Genomic DNA, 24,137 nt, shown 5'->3' with positions numbered 1-24,137 from the left:
ATAGGGGCGCCCGGGTGGCTCAGTGGGTTAAAGCCTCTGCCTATGGCGCGGGTCATGATCCCAGCATCCTGGGATCCAGCCCCGCATTGGGCTCTCTGTTTGGCAGGGAGCCTGCTTCCCCCTCTCTCTCTGCCTGCCTCTCTGCCTATTTATGATCGCTGTCCCTCAAATAAATAAATACTATCTTTAAACAAAATAAATAAATGTAAAAAATATTACCTTTTAAAAGTCTTAAAATTCTTAGGTCAGTATTTCCTTCACTAGAAAGTCAAGTGTGCTAACAATACCACTTCTTATTTCCAGGAACACTTTTTAGTTTATTACTCACTTTTCCATGTGCAATCACATTTGCTCTCTCTAATAACCTCAAATATGTCCATTTTTACAAATGTTGAAACTGAGGCTTAAAAAGGCTAAATATCTTGAACTACAACCCAGGGCTCTGGCAACTTACTCCACTCTCCTCCTATCTTTGTATCATTAAAAAAGAAAAAAATCTATCAAAAGTGATATTCTTATCTTTCTCAACAGTATCTCAAATCAAGATCATATCTACTAATCATTCTTATATGTTTTCCTTGAAATACATGTTAGTTGTAGCCAAAGTTGTATCTTTACAAGCCAGAAACATAACGTGGCTAATCACTGTCTGAATTTTAAAAAAAAAAATACATTTTACTTTTAAAATTTATTTGACTTTTTAAGTTATTTCTATCCAATTCAAATTTAGGATTGTATTTCCTATACCTTTCCGGGTTAAAGTGAAGAACAATAATAATTCCCACAGATGATTTTTTGAAATGCTTATTTTTGAGTCAGCAGCAATTCACTTCATGGACCAGGCACATTGTCAGAAGTGAGGGGGAAAAAAAATATTATAGGAAACCAAACCAGCAAGGTTCCTAGCACTAGTTCGGGAGTTAGAAGTCAGAATGTAGACCTGGACCTGATATTTACCATGCTTGATGCCTGGGCAAGTGACTTAGCCAACAGCGGCGTGTTTAAACTATCTACAAGGTCTTTCCTCGCACTCAGTCAGTCCTCCTGGACCCTTCATTTTGTAGCTCTCTGCTATATAACTTTTTTTTTTTTTTAAGATTTTATTTATTTATTTGACACACAGAGAGAGATCACAAGTAGGCAGACAGGCAGGCAGAGAGAGAGGGGGAAGCAGACTCCCTGCTGAGCAGAGAGCCCGATGCGGGGCTAGATCCCAGGACCCCGGGATCATGACCTGAGCCGAAGGCAGAGGCTTTAACCCACTGAGCCACCCAGGTGCCCCTGCTATGTAACTTTTAAAGAAACAAAACCATGACAATGATACATCAGGAATTCTTTTTTTTTTTTTTTTTAAAGATTTTATTTATTTATTTGACAGAGAGAGATCACAAGTAGGCAGAGAGGCAGGCAGAGAAAGAGAGGAGGAAGCAGGCTCCCCACTGTGCAGAGAGCCCGATGCAGGACTCGATCCCAGGACTCTGAGATCATGACCTGAGTCGAAGGCAGCAGCTTAACCCACTGAGCCACCCAGGCGCCCTTACATCAGGAATTCTAAGAAATTATCTTCAATCATATAGAGGACCCAATAAATTCAGTCAGATCGCTTTCTTACAATACAAATTGCTACAACATCAATGATCAAGTTAGAATCCTCTAAAAATTCTTTCTTTACTATTCCTCTTTAGACCTCTAATAAAGGATATGAAATAAACAGAAAGATCACCTGGGGATTCTTCTTACACGTGTTTAATATTACTGTCTTTTATGCTTCAAATTACTGCTAGGTATGGTTTACACACACACACACACACACACACACACACGCGCTCACTACACAGAAATAATATGTCTAAAGAACGATCCCTGCTCAGAAAAACCCATGTGTCAGGTGTGGCCCCAGCTGGACCCTATCCTACACACACACACACACACACACACACACTCACTACACAGAAATAATATGTCCAAAGAACGATCCCTGCTCAGAAAAACCCATGTGTCAGGCACACACACACACACACACGCGCGCGCACACACACACACACACACACACACGCTCACTACACAGAAATAATATGTCCAAAGAACGATCCCTGCTCAGAAAAACCCATGTGTCAGGTGTGGCCCCAGCTGGACCCTATCCTGCCTGGAGTGCAGGGCATGGTGGGGCACATAAGACACACTTGTGGTGACTACAGCTGCCGGCAGACTGTGGAGGGCTGCGAATGCCTTCCCCTGGAATACAACTTCATGTGTATTTGTGTACAAATAACATGTATTTGGTAGAGCAGGGATTTTGAACACACAGTAGTCTGGAAGAAAGTAAGGCTAAAGCAAGAAACAACAGCCAGGCTCATCCAGCCATGCCTGAGGGTTGACGGTGACAAAGGGCAACACTGTGTGAGCAGGCAGGCAGGTGCGCTGGGAGCCAGAGACTGAAGAAACCGAATTCCCTGAACCTGGCCCTGACCTCACTGGAGAGAAGGTGGCAGTATCATCGAAGGAGAGACGGAACCCAGGAAGAACCACAGTTTAGGGGAAGACAAGTGAGCTGTCCTCTCGCATGGGGACACTAAGCAGGCAGCAGACACGGGAATCTGGACTTGGAGTAGGAGACGAGCTGTGGGTTTGCAAGTTCTAGAAATCCTAAGCACAGCTGCGGCTGAAAGGCTGTAAGATCATCATGGTGGGTCTCCCTCCCTCTTGCTGTCCATTTGAAATAAACCTGTTAGGAAAACCTTCTGCAAAAACAATTCATTGTCAGCCTCTGCAGCACAGAGGCTGGGGCTTTGCTTCTCTTTTGGTGTCTGAGCAGAGCTGCATGCATTGGAACATGAAGGACGGTTGGTTCCCGGTTTGCAAACTCAGAGCACAACAGTCAATTCACAGATTTGATACCCGAGATTGAGGATATCCAGACATGGGGCTCCTATAAAGCCTAATTTTGTTCTGCTGTAAGGACAAATCCTTGTGAGTTTTTTAAATTCAAGAACTGTGAGTCCTTTGCACACGAATGGTAATTAAGCTGATAGAACAGTCCCCTAGGTTCAAATCCCCAGCCCCTGACAAATGTTTAGTAGTGGATTCTTGCCCTTGAAGTAAGGGCTGTTTTCATCTACGATGTGAGAATAAATCGCAGACTTCTTTTATCTGTCTCTGCCCTGGACCCTAAGATGTTCAAAGATATATTAATTAGTGACAATTACATTTCTAGCAATCAGACATGAACATTTATGCAGTGTTAGAAACCACAGCAAAATCTTTCTTATCCTTCTCACTCAAAGGAGGCATTTGTATCATTTGTACCAGGCATCTGTATCTAAAACAATGAAGGAACACAAAAATGAGAGCTAATAAGCAAGTTATCTTCCCTTCTTCACTTCTAATGCCTCATTTTACTCCAGCTGACTGACTGATAGGTTAGAGGGGAAAGGCACAGATGCACAGTAATGTATAAAGAAAACAGTGTCAATCACCCAAATCTCTCTTACCCCAAACTGGTTAGTGTGTCTAGCTGGCAATTACCCCATCACAACCTCCCCCCTACCCCCACTCTTATGAACCTTCACTTTTCCAGATGGTTCCATGTTCTTATTTATTTTAGAAACCTAAAGCTGTGTTATCTTTTATTTTTACCCTGTAAGCTGATTGCACTTTACAACATATATGGAATGCCATGGTTACCAAGATTCAGTGGCTCACTTCATCCCTTTATCCAGGACTGTAAGGATAGCCCAGGCTAGACCCCATGATGATGTAAAAGAAAAGGTGGGCTTTACTCTCCACCAACAAACATGGTGATTCTGACAGTTTGGGAACTTCAGTACATGATGTCATGATTAATCATAATCTAATGCTATGTTTAAAGAAGCTGACATGGGCTCGGAAAAAAACAGCAATACTTACAAAGAAAACATGTAACTTGTTTTAGCTTCTACATTTTTGGTGTCAGTACCTGTTATTACTAGAGCTACATGAATTCATTTGAAACTTGGTATTAAATACCAGAAGGTAATTTACATAATTAATCACTGAGTTCAGTGTGTGCTTAGGACTCAGCTGAATAAAGGCTTCATTCTAAAAATAACTACTTTTTAAAATCCAAAAATAAAATAAAAACAAGTCTAGGCATACTGTTAAAATATTGTTAAAATATTTAAGCAACTTCAGAGACATCTTTTCATTTCATGACTTTAAAGATATTTTTTTCAGGGCAATGCTTATCTCTTTCTGTGCCCATACCCACAAGTGCGCACCCACACACTCACACACACACGTACACATGTACTCATTGAGAGGCTGCTCTTACTATTACTCAACCAGTTTCTTGAAAGAAACTATAAAGTTCAAAAATCCCCAAAGTTCTTTCCAGGCCTGCAGGAGTTGTTGGGCTGTTTGAAACAAATTTTAAATAGCTAAATAGTTTCAATCACCACCTTTGGAGTATATGCTCAAAATATTTTTTCAAGTATAAATTTCTCCCAGAGTTACCTCTCCCCGCCACCCACCATCCCTAACTCCACCATGTCCATTAAGAGAACTAAAAATTCACAAGTTCATTACCTCTTTGTTCCCAACCCGCTGCATGGCATCCCCCAGGTGGAAGTAAAACCGTCCATCATCAGTGCCGGGATCTCCAGATTCTATTCCCTCCTGTAAAAAGGATAATATTTGTATTTAATGAAAAAAATTAAATACTGGCTGTAATTCATTGACTTACTTCATCTTTATATAACATACAAAATCTAAGGACCAGAAAAATTCACCTCAATATTAAAGTTTGGCAATTAGGTTACTGGTAGACCTTTAAAATGCAAATGTAAAAAGAGGTGATAAAGTTAAATTCAGTAATACATTTATCACTAATTAACAATGTAATAACCCAGAAAATTAGTATGTGAATCATCTCTGTGGAACCAATCTTATTTCACAACCCCAAAGAATTTCGTGACTGGGTAGCTATCCCATTTAGTTTGCTCTCCAAATCTGACCATATGTCATCTGGAGGCTTTTTATTCTTGAAGTAAAATATTTAGTTGTTCATAAGATGTTTGAAGTGACAGAGATCCAACTGAAAATAGTATTTCTTTCTACTCGAAAAAAATGCACCTTCACCTTTTAATGAAATCTTTTACAAAACTTCCAATAGGATTAAAGCCAGCTGGACTCTTTGCAAATGTAGTTGTCATTAAACAAATCCAATGCTAAAACATTTAGCTGATTTCTACCCCATCTCCCACATACGGACTGAACTGAGATGTATATAAACAACAAAACAACAACAAAAATAGAGCGTGAGAAAAACTATTAAAGCAAGAGAATGAATTCAGAGAAATAAAAGGACAAAGATAAAAAAAAATCTAAATGTCAAGAAATCTTCATTTTTCTAAAAATCTGCATTTTCAGGTCTCTTCATCAGAAACCCAATATTTTCACTGGGGAGAAACTGTATTTGCATAATGTTAGACAGTAGCAGCAAGGAATAGGAGTAGCATCACTTAGGAGAGGAGACCTGTGATCAGGGCTCTTGACTGACAAGTTAACTAATAGACCCAGCTCTCTGTTTCCCCAACTCTGAAGCAGGGAGAACACTATTAATTCCTTATTATGTCAGAGGAAATGTGTGGGGAACACTTTCAGTCAGAGAAACCCACACGTCCAGCAGGTTCTGGCAGGGAATGTAAAGGTTTAGAGATGCCAGTGACGTGCAGGCCACCTCAAGGGGACAGCATTGCTCTGCTCCTGTGCTGGGATATGGGCCAGATGTGATCTTTCAAGAGAAATCAGAAATTGCCATGATTAAATAAAACGCTCAGATTCTTAACTAAAACAAGCAATGAAAATTGTTTTTAATAGAACTTTGCTGGCCAAATAAAACATGCAAGCTATTTGCAATCAGTGGGTTGCCATTTGAGATCTCTGATTGAAGTCATGTGAAAGAAAGAGATCATGGAAGTGTGATGTATATTGCTACTTAAAAAAAAAAGTTCACAAGTATTCCACCATCTACCTGTCTAACATGGTAGATGCTAGGTACACATCACTATTTTGATTAAAATGAAATAAAATGAAAGCTAGAAATCCAGTTCCTCAGTCATATTAGCCACATTTCAGGTGTCAAAAGGCACACGTGGCCAGTGGCTAACATACTGGAGCACAGAAATAAAGGACCTTCCTACTGTGACAGAAAGTTCTGCTGAACAGCCCTTAGCTAGACCAGGCCTGTGATTCTGGTGCATCTTCAAGGATTTACAACTAGATACAGAAGACAAAACAAGACAGCATATTTTAATCTGAATATCTTGAGCTACCACGTTTTTTAGGGTTTGACCTATTCAGGCAACAATGGTTCTCATACTTCATATAGGTTGTCATGAGTTCTGTTCGAGCTAGACCGAATGTATAATTAAACACTAAAAGGAACATTTAATATGTTGCCTATATTTTAAACTATCCTATTGGTAATTTTGGTCTACCTTTCCCATTTAAATACAAACTAATACAGTTTTAGGAATTTCTTCAGAATGTCTTCTCTACATAATCTCTGTTGACATGGTTGGCATTTCTATATCCAACAGCCTCAATCACTGCCTAGAAATGTCACAGTCAGAGGGTGTACATTCTGAAGATGAAAAGACTCAGCAGCACATGCTGATCAATCAACAATGCATAATTAAGGGAGTCCAGATGAGTCGAAGGAATCAGAAGATGAAAAACAGAGGAAGGGCAGGACAGTTACCTTTAAATAGGGAATGCTCTCAGCAATTTTGTTCTGCGCCTTCAGGATAAAGCCATAATGTACTTTAGCAAAGCCGTCGTTTGGTGTCACATTCAGAACCTAAACTCAAAGGAAACAGAAAACTATTGTAACTGACTACAAATTCTACAAATGGCTGTCAAAACAAATTTTAATTAGCTTTGCTGTGCTTGGAGTGGATTATGATATCACGGCTTAAAACACTAGTGTTTTGTCTCATTGCCATATTAAGTTTAAATGCCCCCAAATTTCTCGTCAATGAAAAAAATGAATGAAAAGGCAGTGACTATGAAAGCACTGATTGAACAATGCAAATCAGCAAAGCTCTCTGTGAACTGATATGACCTCAGTCTTTTGTTAGTGATCAGGGAAAAAAGCGGCTTTAAAATTGCTCTATTTAAAGTCAATTCTGGGGGTGCTTGGGTGGCTTAGTTGGTTAAGCCTCTGCCTTTGGCTCAGGTCGTGATCTCAGGGTCCTGGGATTGAGCCCTGCATTGGGCTCTCTGCTCGGCAGGGAGGCTGTTTCCCCCACCTCCGCCTACTCCTGATCTCTCTCTCTGTCAAATAAATAAATAAAATCTTAAAAAAAAAAAAGTCAACTCTGAATGGTTATATTTGTTTGTATGTATACTTTATACATTGCCTTAAATAAGAGCAAATTTAGATTTGCATTTGCCATCTATCATGATCTGTTCATTTAATAATAATTTCTTGAAGGCCCAGACCATTTTAAGGACTGAAGATAAACCGATGAGCAAATCTAATATTCTGTGATAAAACCCAAGTAAATATTTAATATAAGTTAAATCACTGTTTATTATAATATCCATTTATTATAATTAAAGATAAATTATGTAGAATGCCTTTAAATTCAATATGAGCAGTGAGAAATCAAAACAACTTTCAACTTGTAAAGCCACAAAGACAAACTCATGCATGGAACAAAAGTGAAGGGTGAAGATTCGAGCTGAGTGAATGTAAAAATGGATATCCTGAATATCCTGGAGCTTCTCGTCATCCATCAGCCTGAGTGGGACAAGACAGTGGCAGCCACCACAGGCTCCTTATACATGACCAAGTGTTTGGGAGAGCGGACCCCCCTCCCCTCCAAGAGTCCACAGTGCACACGATTGATACTTCAGAATTTTTCAGTTTGTATGTGGTCCTGCACCTCATCCATTCACAAATCCAGTCAACATTCCCTTCGAGAAATATTCAGAATCATGTCCCTGCCACTATATTCACCACTGCCCCCTGGTCCCCATCTGGTTACCTCTCCCCTGTGTCTTCACACAAGCCTCCTAACCGCAGACCTTCTCCACCCCCAGAGTGGCTCTCCTGTAGCCCTTTCTCCAGAGGGGACCCTGAATGAGCACACTAAGTACTCTGTTAAACCCCACCCTTCCTCTGTTCAGAACCAGATGGGTTCCATTTCAATCAGAGTAAAAGACCAATTCTAAGGACAGTCTTCTGGGCCTCCTTTGAGCTGGGCCTCTCTACTTCTTTGGGTTCCTCTCTTAAGGCCCTGACCCCCACTTCCAGCCACCCTGAGGAGCCCTAGATTCCTTGCTCCTGCACAGCAAGTCAAAGGCACCCCTGCCTCAGGACCTTTGCATGTGCAGTACTCCTTTGCCTCAAATACTCTTCTCTCAGATATCAGAATGGCTCACTCCCTCACCTGCATGAAGTCTTTGCTCAGAGGTCACTATCTTGGTGAACCAACCCCCAACCATTCCCTATAGAACAGAATGAATCCCTTGTGCATTAGTCACTCTTTTGACTTCTTTATCCTGATTCCCCTTCTTCATAGTGCTCATCACCATTTGACTTGTTAATCTTTTATTTTTTCCCACTAAGATGTAAGGTGTGCGGGGATTTTGTCTATTGCACTCACTGCTGATCACCCAATGCTTAGAACAGTGCCCAGCACATGGCAGGTCATCAAGAAAGCTATAGTAATTGAATAGATGAGTACACGTTGGGCTTTCCTCCCAACCAGATTTCTGCAAGCACAGACCCTGCTTCTTCTTCACCTTCCAAGCACCTGTTATCGAGCTTGACGCTGAACAAGAGCACAATAAATACTTCTGGAATTGAACTGCAATGATTGCAGCTACACAGATGACAATCACCCTCTCAAGTAATTAACACATGTATTCCTTTGCCAGATATTTTAGAATACACAGAGCTCTTCTAGGGTCTGGACATATAAGCGAGATACACTGTCTTTTCTCAAGGTATGTCTCAGTCATGGGAGGAAGACAGATTCACAAGCAGACAGTGGTCATACAAAATGGTGAGTGCAGCCACGGCGATGGGCACAAGGCAAGTGGCGGTAAAGAGGAGGAGCACCTGGCTTGCTCTAGGGTTGGTATGGCAAACACAAGGTCTGAAAGGGGTTTAGGGATAAATAGGAGTTCACCAGGCCAAGGGAAGATGGGGGATTGTTGGGGAGGAGGTATTCAAGGCACAGGAGAAGAGAGAAAAAAAAAAAAATAATGAACCAGGGGTGCCAGGATGGCTCAGTCGTTAAGCATCTGCCTTTGGCTCAGGTCCGGATCCCAGGGTCCTGGGATCGAGCCCCGCATCAGGCTCCCTGCTCGGTGGGAAGGCTGCTTCCCCCTCTTCTGCTCCCTCTGCTTGTGTTCCCTCTCTCACTGTCTCTTCCTCTGTCAAATAAATAAATAAAATCCTTAAAAATAAATAAATAAATAATGGACGAGGAGAAGCAAAAGGGAATGAGACCAGGAAAAGGGGGCAGGAGGCAAATCACAAAAGGTCCTGTGCTTCTCACAGTTTACACGTAGATGCACAATGAATGTGTGGGTTTTATTAACTAGTGGTAATCAACAGAGCCTCTCGATATGACAAGTGGCTTTATAAAATTTCTAAGAAGATCAAATTGAGATTAATATTAATATGATACGGATTCTGTCTCTATACAAGCACACAGCAGAGACCACCACAAAAAACTGGTATAGCTGACAATTCGGCTTCCAGTACAAACTCTCTGCATGATACAATGCCAGCAAAAAACCAAAAGTCATATAATCACAAAAAGTACTGCACATAAATATTATCAAAATATCCTTTAAAAAACAAAAAACAAAAAACAAAAAACACATGATCCAGTAGTTTCAGTGCTGGATACTACTGGGTATTTAAGACAAAGAAAATGAAAACACTGATCCAAAAAGATATTTGCCCCCTTATGTTTACTGCAGGCTTATTTGCGGTAGCCAAACCATGGAAGCAGTCTAAGTGTCCACTGATAGAGGAATGCATACAGATGATATGGCATACATACACAATGGAACATTACTCGGCCATAAAAAAGAATGAGAAAGAATGACATGGCTGGACCTAGACAGTATTATGTCAAGTGATATTAGTCAGACAGAAAAAGACAAATGCCATACGGTTTCACTTCTATGTTGAATCTGAAAAACAAAACAAACAAAAAAAGCAGAAACAGATGCAGAATAGATTGATGGTTGCCACATGGGACAGAGCTATGGGAATGGGCAAAATGGCCAAAGGTGAGGGGAGGTAAAGTTCCCATTACGGAAAGAGTAAGTCACCCAGATGAAAGGGACAGCATAAGGAACATAGCCAATGGTACTGTAATAGTGTTGTACGGTGACAGATGGCAGTTACATTTGGTAAGCACAACGTATAGTATCAGGTTGTTGAATCACTATGTTGTACATCTGAAACTAATATTGTGTGATGAATCTATTTTAATAAAAATTGTATAAAGATATATGAACAAGGATGTTCACCATGGCATTGTCTATTACAACAAAGTAATTAGAAATAATCTATCTGATATTAGTGGTTTATTAGTGATGATACGTCCCTAAGATACAATGCTTGGCAGTTGCTAAAAATTATGTTCTAGAAGAATTTTAATTCATTTATAAAACTCTTGTGATGATATGATTAATACATACCAATTTAATGGAAAAAGAAAAGTGTGCTGTGTATGGAAGCGACCAGAAGGACACATACCACATGTTTATCATGGTAGTCTGTATATGAGAATGAGGCTGCCAGTGATTTCTGGCTTTTGTGCTAATCTCTGCTTTCCTTGTTATCTGTATTAAGCTTCTCTTAAATGTGGTAGTCAGAAGAGAGAATTTTAAAAAGTTTAAATCAGTAAAGAAAATAGGGATTTTTAAGCGACTAGGTTTTCTTTTTTTTTCCCCATTAAATGAAATGTAAAAGTATTTAAAAGAAACGCAATACATACTTAACATACATATCGCAGGTATTTGCGGGAGCACGTTTTACTGGAATGGTACACAGCCGAACATGTCTGAAGACCACTGGAGTTGAAGCCCAGTGTGGGATGGTCAGATTTGTGTTTTATGTTGAGGAAGGCTGGAGGACAGCAAGCCTGCACAGGATAAATCTACCCTAGTTTAGGCAAGAGACGTGAGCGCTGGGGTTAAAAAGGGAGGGGATGTGAAAGATACGCAGAAGGGAAAATTAACAGAAATTTGTGAATTGGTATTAGGCTGAAACTCCATGAGGGCTCAGCAAATATTTATTTCCTTAACTACCATTTCCCAACTAGTGTGTGTGGGTTTCAGTAAACACATGTTGACAGGTGAGGAGTGAATGGAGGGAAAAATCAGGAATATGCTGGACTCTAGACCATGGGTGGCTTGGGTCACTCGTCCTGCTGCAAATGGAAAGGGGGACACGGAGCACCTCCCAAACCATAGTTGTCAGCGATCTGCTTCAAACCACTATCAGCCAATCTTGCTGAAACTTAAAGCAGCAAAAGAAACAGACAAAAGTCCCAGGAAGGGAAACAATAAGGATTTATTTTTATTTATTTATTTATTTTGAAAGAAGATTTATGTATTTGAGAGAGAGAGAGAGAGAAAGTGAGAGAGAGAGAGCGAGCCTGGGAGGGGCTCGCTGGGAGGGGCAGAGAGAGAGGGAGAGCGAGAATCTCTAGCTGACTCACCACTGAGTAAGAAGCCCACTCAGGGTTCAATCTCAGGACCTGAGCTCATGACCTGGGCCGAAATCAAGAGTCAGATGCTCAACCCATGAGCCATCCAGGCGCCCCTAATGATTTTTATAATTTATCAAAGGTAAAAATCAACATGAAGGAAAGTAGAAAATTACAGTATCAATTGCTTTCTGAAAATGGTCTTTGAGACATAGACCTATCAGGATAAACTTCAGTTAAGGACAAAGAATGCCTTAAATATGGCTTATTAGAAGTGGAAGGAGGAATAAAAAGCAGATCCCACACATGTTTTCAATTCACGCTCTTTAAAAAGAAACCCACTTGAATGTATAATATGGCCCTATTTGAGATTTTCTGCATCTTGTTATGCTTAGTCAGATGAGATTATGCTTTCAAACATAGAAAATACAACAGATAAATTTTATGTTTCAAGATGAATTAAAATATTTCACATATCCGAGATCTATTATCAGGTAAAAACAGTAAATATATTCAAGGAACGTTCTGAGAGGTTGAGGAAGGACAAATCCATAGTGGAAGGGAGAACCCAGTACGCTTTCAGATCCTGCCCTCACTTCCAATGTGCTTGGTATCCAGTTAACACTTGATCATGTTTTTTGGAGGGAGGGAGAGAGGGAAGGAAGGAAGGAAAAGAGAGAGGGAGGAATGTCTACAATTTCATCTCTGAGGCTTTAGAAAGTGGCAGAATAATGTGTGTATCTGATACAGTTGGCCAACTCAGATTCACATGATCCTGAACTGTGAGACACATAATTATTTCGCTTAAACCACCTTTGCAAGACAGGGCACTAAGGGTTAGGTTTTGGCCATCAGCAACTACATCACCCCACCTGGACTTCTTTTATGACCTGGAACAAGCACTTCAGTGAAGTATACACATTTTCAACACTGCAGGATCAATCTACTTTATGTAGATATTAGACGTGGTATAAAACACACAAGTCTTCTTTTTATTCTCTGAGAAAATATGAAAATTATGACAAGGATGAAGAGAAAATTGTTCTGAAATCTGATGATTTTCAATTAAGTCTCCAGAACCATAAAAATAAGATTAAAAAAAAGAAAACCTCACCCCTCTGTGAGTGACAGCATTTTTAAACCAGAAGGAATCAAACTGGCTATCACTGAGTAGTAGCATTTTGATGTAAAATACGCCAGCCTGAAAACCACTGACCAAAACATCTAAATTAAAGAATAACAGGTAAATGTGTTCCCCTTTCTTTTATGGAGGCATTAACTTTCTCTACCTTTGAAGTTCACTGGGTATCCCGTTTATTCTATGCCAAATGAATTTTCTCATTACTGGAAGGAGACACAAGTTTCCTAGATTTATAGTTATTTGTAACTTGGAGGTTATCTACTAAAATAGCCTTTCTAAAGTAGAAATCCTTTCAAAGACATCCCTGCTAGAGGATCAAAGAGTTACTGCTCTCCAAGACTTGAGTAATTTACTCCACATGCTTGAAAGTCTCCTTCTCCATAGTTTCTTAGACTGGACTTTTGCTGAAAAAAAGGAAAAAGGTGGGTGTTTTTCCATTTATGGAAAAACTGAGTTCTACTTCCTATCATGAAGCACACTCTTTGAAAAGGTGTTTATGGACTGATAAATATGAAGTTTTATAACCATCACAATTATAGGAGTGTTGGGGTGGCTCAGTCAGTTAAGCGTGGACTCTTGATTTCAGCTCAGGTCATGATCTCGGGGTCCTGAGACTGAGCCCCACATCAGGCTCTGCGCTCAGCAGCAAGTCTGCTTGTCCTCCCCCGCCCTCTCTGCCCTTCCATGCGCATGCACGTGTGTGCACAGCTCTCTTTCTCTCTCTCTCTAAAATAAATAAAAATAAAATCTTTAAAATTTATTTTAAAAAAACTATCACAATAGTAAGTTGAAGGTTTTGAGGTGCCAGGTGTTAACTAAAATTTAAAATTTTCCGATTAGGGCAAAATTTAAGAGATGGAGACAAAATTTAGAATGTCAACTAGACTAATACTTATGTTCTCTTTAACTGAATTTAAAGTGAAGAAAGCGAGAGGTTGGGTGTAATAAATGCAATTCACCGGTGACATTAAAACTTCACGCTCAAGGGGCACCTGGGTGGCTCAGTGGGTTAAAGCCTCTGCCTTCAGAGTCCTGGGATCGAGCCCCACATCGGGCTCTCTGCACAACAGGGAGCCTGCTTCCCTTCCTCTCTCTCTACCTGCCTTTCTGCCTACTTGTGATCTCTGTCTGTCAAATGAATAAATAAAATCTTAAAAAAAAAAAAAAAAAAACACTTCATGCTCAAAACAACGGGATGTGGTGAACAGCAGACTGCTCTCTGCTTACCTCTTCGTAGACCTTCTGAGCGTTGTGATTATCCCCTATCAAGAGATACCCCACTCCAAGGTCGTTCTTTAAAGACATATCATCAGGAAACAGCTGAACTAACTTCTGTAGGGTAATCAGGGAGCCTCTCATGTGACCTGATTTGGTGTGAAGAGGAAAAAAAAAGAAACTCAACAGAAATAAAAGCAGATCCTGGTCATCTTCGTATTGAGTCTACAAAGCACAAGAGACACGAGAGACTATCATTTTCTGAGTTCACCAACATTTATCTTCTTATGTCAAATGCCCTCTTTGAAAAGTTTTATCAATTCCTTGTTAAAAAACAAACAAACAAACTGTTTCACTGGGTTATCGTTGGTTTGTTATAATTAATTTTGATTTTATGAATAGAGAGAAAATAAAAAGCCTAAAGGATTTTGGGTGTAGCACCCTCTGTGAAACTTGAAAAAAGGCACTGGGGTATATCCCTCATGCTAGTTCCAATTAAGTGTCTTCATCTCCAGGTAATGAATGAATGACCTAGTCGAGGAGCAAGAAGACATCAGCTGGTATTATGGGACCCTCTGGTGGATGATAGGATGCTATGCACAATAGGAATCATGAACACCCCAGCCTCTGTCAAGTTTTAAGGCTATGTGATGGAAACTTAAAATTTCTGGGGCCAACTGTCATTCCTCCTCACCACAGTTGAAAATAAATTGAATATGGGAAAATGTGCAAAATAAGACCAGTATACATGATAAGATAACTTCCCTAAAGGGTTCAGCTGCCCACAAACTAAGTATTAGCCAAGAGTATGATAGGACTATCAATAAGCTCATACAGTTGTGGGTCCTGCTAACAGATACAACTACCTGGCATAAAACACCACCCAGCTTATTCCACGGCCTTTTTCCCATTACTAGCCGATTTTGGATTGGTTAGCTTGGTGATTTATTCCCTCACGCACAAATCTGACTTTACTTTTCTATACATTCCCTTCCCCCTCATCTGGCCAACTTAGTTTATACTTTTTTCTCTGCTCCTGTATTTCCCTTATTAACCATTGCAAAGGTCTGGGTAAACATCCCTCCAGCTGCCCTTCCTGTCTCCTTTACTCTGCATCATGCAGCCCTGCTCTTCTGGGAGTAAACTTCACCCCCTTGTCACCTTCAATAAAATCTTCTTCCTACAATCCCTTCCTTATACAACCTCTTCTTATGAACTTGCCTCATTCTCATTTGGAGGAAGATGAGACTATATTCAAGATGGTTGCAGAAGGGGGTTAGAGGTATTAGTAGATTCTTTCCCCAGGGCCAGGAATAAGGGGAGGCAAGTGAGGTGCTCAATGCAAAGTTTATGAGGCTGCCAAAAATTCAGTCATCCAGAGGCGTGATGTTTTTATACATTCTTTCTAAAAATCAAAATTAATGTAAAAAATCCACAATGGACAAAATATCAAAAATTGAAGGACAGAATGAGTAAACAGAGTTTAACCAAGGCATATTGGAGCCTGAGGCAAGAGGAAAGCTCAGTGCTACTAATTTTGTACCCGAGGCAACTGCCTCCACTGAGTCCCAACCTTGCCTTTCCCATCCTGTGGGTGCTGTATGTTTTCCTTCTTCTGGACTAGTCCATTTGCATAGAAGTTTAATGGACTCTTTCTTCTAGTTTCTAATCATCCCTTGGGTTCTACTCCTATCAGACTTAGGTCATTTACCAAAGTGACACAAGTACTCTTAATCCTAGCCCTCAGGAAACTGGTAACAGGGTCAGTTGGCCTCTGGTATCACTTAGATGAGCCTCTCCTAGTGGCATCAATGACTGTTCATATAACGTATCAGGCCACTAGCACCCGCCTGATAGGTAACACCTGGCCTAGACGCTTCCATCTGGTTTCCTGATGACAAGTTAGGTGGAAGAGAATCAGAAGCCTGGTCATAATGAAGTTAGGTTCGAGCTAGTCTTACTTGCCTTTGGCCCCGGCACTTTGGTCAGAGAGGAGGATGCTCTATGCTGCTCTTTGCAAAGCAGTGGCAAATTTACTTAGAGATTTTAAAAGGTTTTTTCCCTATCATTTTCCTTGGATCAAGAGTCAAACTTTATAGGCAAAATTTTTAGTGTCTGGAACTTCTAATATTCCATCTTTTATAAAAACTGTTCTACAGGGGCATCTGGGTGGCTTAGTCAGTTAAGCAGCTACCTTTAGCTCAGGTCATGATCCCAGGGTCCTGGGATCAAGCTCCACGTTGGGCTCCCTGCTCAGGGGGAGCCTGCTTCTCTCTTTCCCTCTGCCTGCCCCTCTGCCTACTTGTGCTCTCTCTCAATCTCTTGTCAAATAAATAAATGAAATCTTTTTTAAAAGCCAAGAAAACAGAAAAATTGTTCCATTGATAATCTCAACACCCATGAATAGATCTGTTATTGTTAAGAGAGAAAAGAGTCTGGCACAGCAGGAAGAGTTTTGATCCCAGACCCATTAATTTATTAGCTGTGATTCCTTAGGCAAATTATCCAACCTCCCAGCATCCCATCTACGTCAGCTTTAAAATCGGTGGGTAGGAGGGTAGTGGGGAAAGGTGGTGAAATACCATCTGCATCTCTGTAAGTATTAAGGTCAGGACCATTTCTGTCTAGGATCCATTCGCGTAAATTACCTGAAAGTAGTTATGAAACTCAGGTTCCCTCCTAGGTAACTAAGCTCTTCTAAGAGCACAGAGCACGGCATTTGGGGCTGAACTAACTCTTATTGTCTTACCCAGAAACTGCTGTCTGTCTGAGCGCCGCTTCAAGGTCAGCTTCAGCAAGTCTGTGGGGACATCAGGCAGGCTGGCCACCTCCTGGTAGGTTTCGATGGCCCCACGCAGCACCTCGTTGCTCCTTCTTTTCTCAGCCAGATCGTCTTCACACTAGAGGAAGTCCCCACAATGGGTAAGTGTCCCATGACAGGCTGTATTTGTAATCATCCAAAATATACATGTAATGTCAATTTCTGGACATGCGGGAAAAGCATTTTGAGACAGATTAAAAACTTCTCTTTATCAAGAGATTAAAAAGCAGACAGAGAAAAGCGACACAATGTGCTATCTCAATAACATGAAGACCAGTCAGCTACCAAGCTACAGATGAGAAAAAAATATAAAAGGAGGAATAATGAATGTATGCTGGGTTGACAGAGATATGTATCATGTTTCACATTCATATTTCAAAGACAGGGCTCCAGTCCGGACTTCGTGTTTCTCGGCAGTTTGTCTGCATGTTCACGCATTCATTCAACAAATATAATCCAGGAGCTACGTGGCAGGCAAAGTAAACAAAACAAATAAAGCTCTTTTTTCATTCTGCTTCATTACGAAGAGAAAGACGATATACAAATCAAAGTACTATGTGTCTGATGGCCACGAGTGCTGGGGACCAAAAACAAAGCAGGCTTCGGAGTGCCGACGGTAGGGCAGTAGGAAGAGTTAGTTCAGGCAGGCTGACCAGGAATGAACTGAAAGAAGAGAGGGAGTGAGGCATGAGGCTATCTGGGGAAGAGCTTCCAAGGCAGAGAATATAGCAAGAGCGAGGCCCTGGGTGGGGAAGTGAGGGGGAGAGGATAGGCGGGTGCAAGATGGGCGGCAAGGAGGGGGCTGGCGAAGGAGCGGTGGTCGGGTAATGAAGAACGTGGTAAGCCATTGCCAAGTCCACTAGACTGCCACGACGTGAGATGGAAAGACACCAGGTTGTTGGTTTTATTATTTTTTTAAATTTAAAATTTTATTTATTTATTTGACAAACAGAAAGAGGTTACAAGTAGGCAGAGAGGCAGGCAGAGAGTAGGCAGAGAGGCTGAGCAGAGAGCCTGATGCGGGGGTCGATCCCAGGACCCTGAGATCATGACCTGAGCTGAAGGCAGCTGCCCAACCAACTGAGCCACCCAGGCGTCCCGAGAGGCATTTTCTGATCAGCGTATCTGAAGCATTGTCTGCCCCGTCACCCTCAAGCTTCATAGCTCACAGCCAGAAAAATCTTAATAGGTATGCTCTCCTTTTCTTTATGACGTATTTTACACAAGATGATCTAATATATTTATGTTTAATATGTTATAATATCCTTAACTATATATTTATATATATATTTATTCAGGCCCTGGCTCAAATGTCACCTCGTCGGTAGACTTCTCCCAAACACCCTAGCCCACATATCAACTCCCTCACACATCCTGTGGCGGTACTCTGCTTTTTACAGGTTCTCAGCACTTCTCACTGACAAGCATATATATATATATATTTTTTTTTTTTTTCTATTTTGAAATAGTAACTGATGGGTTACATTTGCTTTTAATAATTCTTTTTTTTTAAATTTTTTATTTTTTATAAACATATATTTTTATCCCCAGGGGTACAGGTCTGTGAATCACCAGGTTTACACACTTCACAGCACTCACCAAATCACATACCCTCCCCAATGTCCATAATCCCACCCCCTTCTCCCAAACCCCACCCCCCCGGCAACCCTCAGTTTGTTTTGTGAGATTAAGAGTCACTTATGGTTTGTCTCCCTCCCAATCCCATCTTGTTTCATTTATTCTTCTTCTACCCACTTAAGCCTCCATGTTGCATCACCACTTCCTCATATCAGGGAGATCATATGATAGTTGTCTTTCTCTGCTTGACTTATTTCGCTAAGCATGATACGCTCTAGTTCCATCCATGTTGTTGCAAATGGCAAGATTTCATTTCTTTTGATGGCTGCATAGTATTCCATTGTGTATATATACCACATCTTCTTGATCCATTCATCTGTTGATGGGCATCTAGGTTCTTTCCATAGTTTGGCTATTGTGGACATTGCTGCTATAAACATTCGGGTGCACGTGCCCCTTTGGATCACTACATTTGTATCTTTAGGGTAAATACCCAATAGTGCAATTGCTGGGTCATAGGGCAGTTCTATTTTCAACATTTTGAGGAACCTCCATGCTGTTTTCCAGAGTGGCTGCACCAGCTTGCATTCCCACCAACAGTGTAGGAGGGTTCTCCTTTCTCCGCATCCTCGCCAGCATCTGTCATTTCCTGACTTGTTGATTTTAGCCATTCTGACTGGTGTGAGGTGATATCTCATTGTGGTTTTGATTTGTATTTCCCTGATGCCGAGTGATATGGAGCACTTTTTCATGTGTCTGTTCGCCATCTGGATGTCTTCTTTGCAGAAATGTCTGTTCATGTCCTCTGCCCATTTCTTGATTGGATTATTTGTTCTTTGGGTGTTGAGTTTGCTAAGTTCTTTATAGATTCTGGACACTAGTCCTTTATCTGATATGTCGTTTGCAAATATCTTCTCCCATTCTGTCAGTTGTCTTTTGATTTTGTTAACGGTTTCCTTTGCTGTGCAAAAGCTTTTGATCTTGATGAAATCCCAATAGTTCATTTTTTCCCTTGCTTCCCTTGCCTTTTGCGTTGTTCCTAGGAAGATGTTGCTGCGGCAGAGGTCAAAGAGGTTGCTGCCTGTGTTCTCCTCAAGGATTTTGATGGATTCCTTTCGTACATTGAGGTCCTTCATCCATTTTGAGTCTATTTTTGTGTGTGGTGTAAGGAAATGGTCCAATTTCATTTTTCTGCATGTGGCTGTCCAATTTTCCCAGCACCATTTATTGAAGAGGCTGTCTTTTTTCCATTGGACATTCTTTCCTGCTTTGTCGAAGATTAGTTGAAGCATATATATTTTACTTGTTTTGTCTCCCGGGATGCCTTCGTCACCATAATGACAATGCCATACATTTTGCTGGTGGCTGCATCTGCAGCACTTAGAACTGCATATAGGGGGCTTCCTGTAAGTAATTTTTAACGAACTGACTTTGTTTTTATTAACATATAATATTTGTTTCAGGAGTGCAGGTCTGTGAACCATCAGTCTTACACAACTCACAGCACTTACCATAGCACATACCCTCCCCAGTGTCCATCACCCAGCCACCGCATCCCTCCCCCCAACCCCCATCAACCCTCAGTTTGTTCCCTGAGATTAAGAGTCTCTTATGGTTTGTCTCCCTCTCAGTTTTGATAAAGTAACGTTTAAAATACCTCCTGGCTGATAAGATCCACAAGGGCAGAGACCTCTAGAGGGCTCATTATGATAATCCCAGGGTCTAAAAAAGTACGTGGTACATGGTGGCTTTACAGCCAACTGCAGCAACCACAGGTGGGTGCAGAAAAACTTCGCAGAATGAGGAGCTGGACGATGGGAAAGTCAGGAAAGAAAGGAGAGAGAGAGTGGAGACAGGGAGAGGGAAGCTGATAATATAACTCCGTTTTATATTTTCAAGACTTTCCTAGGCATACTTGCAGCCTCTAGTTGCAAAACTGCGGTTCTTATAGCTCAGAGGAGCCTGTGGTGAAAACTTGGCAGAATGGGGCATAACGGTGACGGGAGGTCAAGGACAAAAGTGTTCTTCTTTTTTTCTTTTCAAATCCAGGGAGAAGCCAGATGGAGGGAGAGCAGGAAAATGTTACTAGATTCACCGGGACGCAATGGCAATAACTAACTGTCGTACTTAAAACGGTATTTCTTGCTTGAGTGTACACATATGCATGAGAAATGGACTCTGTTTATAAGTTAGAAGGACAAAGAGAAATACAAATGGTGGGCAGTGAAAAAAATCCAATTACACAGAACACAAGAACATCAAAAGCATCTTCTACGTAGGAATGATTTCAAATACCTGTGCCTTTCCGTATCTTGCCCGTGGACTCTGAGGGTATTTGCGCACTAGTTCTTGGAATGCACTCAATGCTTCTTCAATTTTCCCCTGTTAGGAAGCAGCAGTTACATAAATGCAGTAAGTTCAGATGCATAATGTTATTCAATATGGTTTTTTAATATTCACCAAATAATGTTGTCAAAACATCCTAGACTCCACTCTGATTCTAAAGACAGTTTTATCTAAGATTTTTAAAAAATTCAGTTCGGAAAACAAAGAAGTAAAAATGAAAACAATTTTTTTTTTTTTAAATAACAGAAACCTGACCAAGGATGTGTTCTAAGTCTCTGTTAAAGAAACTGCATTTTCCCTCTATACACACAGTTCCTACATGCATTATATTTTAACTTTCTTTTTCATTGAAGTACAGTTGACACACAATGTTACATTAGCTTCAGATGTACAACCCAGTGATTAGACAACTCTATAGTTTATGCTATCCTCATCATAAGTGTAGCTACCATGGGTCACCATACAATGCTATTACAGTATTACTATCTTCTTGAAGAAAATAGTATTTTAAGTTGGGGAAAAAATACTGCTGGTGGCTGGAATGTCTTGGGGTCTGCCATGAGAAGTCTGCAGCACCTGTTGGGAGGATAAACTTGCCTGAGTCATAAGGCCACTGGCTCGTGGTACCTGTTAGCCACTAAACACTAGCATTGATTTGGCTTGCCTGGCCGACCGGGGAAACTTATGACTCTGTGTTATGTATCCCCTCCCAAAGCTTATGTGGACCCTTAAGAAGATGGTCCAAGCACCTCCACTAGGTCCCTAACCACCATGACATGAAAAGAAACAGAGGATGTGGAACAGGACAACTTGGTGAGCGTCTTGGTGGGGGTGAGGAAGCCTCTCCCCATGGCACTCCCTCCATGGCCATTCCACAGGGTGAAACAATGTCTCCTGGTTTCCAATGGATGGCCACAGGTCAAGGACACTGGGAACCACGGGATAGAGCCAGATTTTCTGAGATGAACTTTCACGGACATTTTGGCTCCTTCTAAACTAGTAAATCCATTCATTACTCATACAAATGGAAGCTCGCCGTGGTTTCTATGTTTTGAAGTTCACCAAGCTGAGTTTCCACATGACAAAAGTTCACCTCACCAGGGTGGCTCGGGAAAGCAGGAATGCTCGGCTGTCCCTGACACCCACTTCTGGAAGACTTGACTCAATAGTGAAAGGTCAGGCAACATCCCTATTAAAGTAACTTAGAATCATTTCTTTAGGTAGATAGCATCCAAGGAGGAGGTTTTCTTTTTCTCTCACTTGCCCGTAAGTGGTGCTGAAGTGCTGGTAGAAACATATGCATAGTGTCATGGCTATAAGCGCAGGCTCCAGAGCCAGACTGACGGGTTGGAGGCTGGTCTCCGCTGCTTGAGAGGTGTATGACTTAAGGAGAGTTACTGATGCCTCTGCCTCGGGTGTCTCATCTGTAAAATGGGGATGAGGGTACTTAACTACCTTGAGGGGCTGCTGTTACACTTATAACTGGTAGACATCGCATGGAGCATATGTGGTGTGGGGAATGTGTGTGCAGCACAAAATAATGGGGCTCCTCTCACAGGAGCCTTTTACCTGATCAACAGGCAGGTTAACAAATAAATCAAACCAGGAACACATGCTCTACAGGACATGTACTGTCAGAAATGATTGTACTGCTCTTTAAAATATACTGTCCTCTCATGATATTAATTTCTTTAAAGATTTTATTTTGTAAGAGCAAGCAGTTACAGGCCCGTGGCAAACTGAGACAAAGCACAGATTTTTCATCTACTCATTATGTCCCCAACACACACAGCCTCCCCCATGATTACCATCCTGCACAACAGTGGCACATTTGTTACAAATGACAAAGGTACACGGACACATCAAAATTACTCCAAGTCCACAGTTCACCTTAGGGTCCGTTCACTCTTGCTGTGGGATATTCTGTGGGTTCGGACAACTGCATACTGACAGTATCTCCCATTACAGCATCATGCAGACTGGTTTCACTGCCCTAAAAATCCCATGTTTTTACCTCTTCATCCCTCCCCCACCCACTTTTAAGGGATGAAGAACTCAATGTGAAATATCTTTTTCTGTGTGACTTTCTTCTAACTGCCTTTTTTCTTCTTCCTAGAAGAAAAAAAGGCACTGATTCCAAGCAGTTTTAAAATGACAGCAGATGAATTCTTGGGTTTCAAAGTCTGTGGCTTGAGGCTCTGCCCTCTGGGTCCTTGGCTCTGGCTACCGAGTTCTTGTCTCTGGCCACAGAGTCCTTGTCTCTCACCTCTGCGTCCAAGACTCTGCCCTTGGAATTATCTTTTCTTTTTATTGAAAGCGTGATTTGTTTTATCCATCTGTTTCCTGCCTATAGAATTTTGGGAACCCACCATTTCTTGCCGTTTTTCCTGTGTCTCTCAGGTGGCAATGCTTCTCCTGGTATAACATTCTCAAAAGCCTTGTGGGTCTCTTTTGTCTGTGGTGGGGATTCACACCATTTGACAAGAGGCACCTGCAAAGACCCTCCCAGGATAATCCCATATTTGTTCCCGGCTTCTGCTGGACAGCTGAGTAGATCCAAGAGTCACAACACACCCACTTTCTTCAGGAAAAGGATGTCCAGCACGCCCTTGGCCTTCTCTCCAGAGTACACTTTGCTAACAATGAACTTCCTGATTCTTCTGCAACTGGATAGACCAAGAAATCTCCCCAAATTATCATGTTCTGGTTCTTTTTTCCTTTAAGAGTTCCTTCCTTAATGATCACTTTCCTCTCCTATTTTACTGGAAGCAGGCTGCATCCTGGACACATGGCTTGGAAATCTCCTCAGTGAAGCATCCAAGTTCCCTGCTTCCAAGTTTTGCTTTGCCCAAGCCCGTAAGATATAATTCATTTAAGTTTCTTGCCACTCTGTAACAAGGACTGCCTTTTCCCCAGTTACAATAACTTGTTCCTCATTTCCTCCTGAGCTCTCGCCAAAAGTGCCTATCAACATTCTGCTGGTAAGGATAAGTATATTCTCGAAGATTATCGATAAAGCTTTCTCTATGGTGCTCCTCACTTCCTCTGAGGAGGAAGTCTGCTTAAAACAATGCAGGCTTTTGCTCTCATGCGTCTCGAAATTCTTCCGGCCTCTCCACCTTACCCAATTCCAAAGCCATGTCCATATTTCTAAGTATTGGCTATAGCAGCAGCCCACTGCCCGGCACGAAAATCTGGATTAGTTTTCTCCAGCTGCTGTCACAAATCACCAGAAATTTGATGGTTCAAACAACAGAAATTCATTCTGGAGAACATCAGTCCAAAATCGGTTTCACCGGGCTGAAACTGCGAT

General features: G+C 41.3%; 1 protein-coding gene across 4 annotated transcripts in view; it reads right to left on the bottom strand.

Annotated features, from left to right (window-relative positions):
- Nucleotides 1-24,137, bottom strand: part of ASPH (aspartate beta-hydroxylase) — a 215,140-nt gene that overhangs the window by 46,139 nt on the left and 144,864 nt on the right. For all 4 annotated transcript variants that reach the window (XM_059166360.1, XM_059166361.1, XM_059166362.1 and 1 more), the window contains 5 exons: nt 20,774-20,860; nt 16,829-16,979; nt 14,092-14,228; nt 6,740-6,838; nt 4,564-4,653 (listed from right to left, as the gene is read on the bottom strand). In XM_059166360.1, coding sequence (XP_059022343.1) covers nt 4,564-4,653; nt 6,740-6,838; nt 14,092-14,228; nt 16,829-16,979; nt 20,774-20,860 — 564 coding nt within the window. The remainder of the gene's footprint in view (nt 1-4,563; nt 4,654-6,739; nt 6,839-14,091; nt 14,229-16,828; nt 16,980-20,773; nt 20,861-24,137) is intronic.

Source organism: Mustela lutreola, chromosome 3 (genome assembly GCF_030435805.1).
Source record: "Mustela lutreola isolate mMusLut2 chromosome 3, mMusLut2.pri, whole genome shotgun sequence".
NCBI classification, from domain to species: Eukaryota; Metazoa; Chordata; class Mammalia; order Carnivora; family Mustelidae; genus Mustela; species Mustela lutreola.
This window is presented reverse-complemented; position numbering and strand designations above follow the sequence as displayed.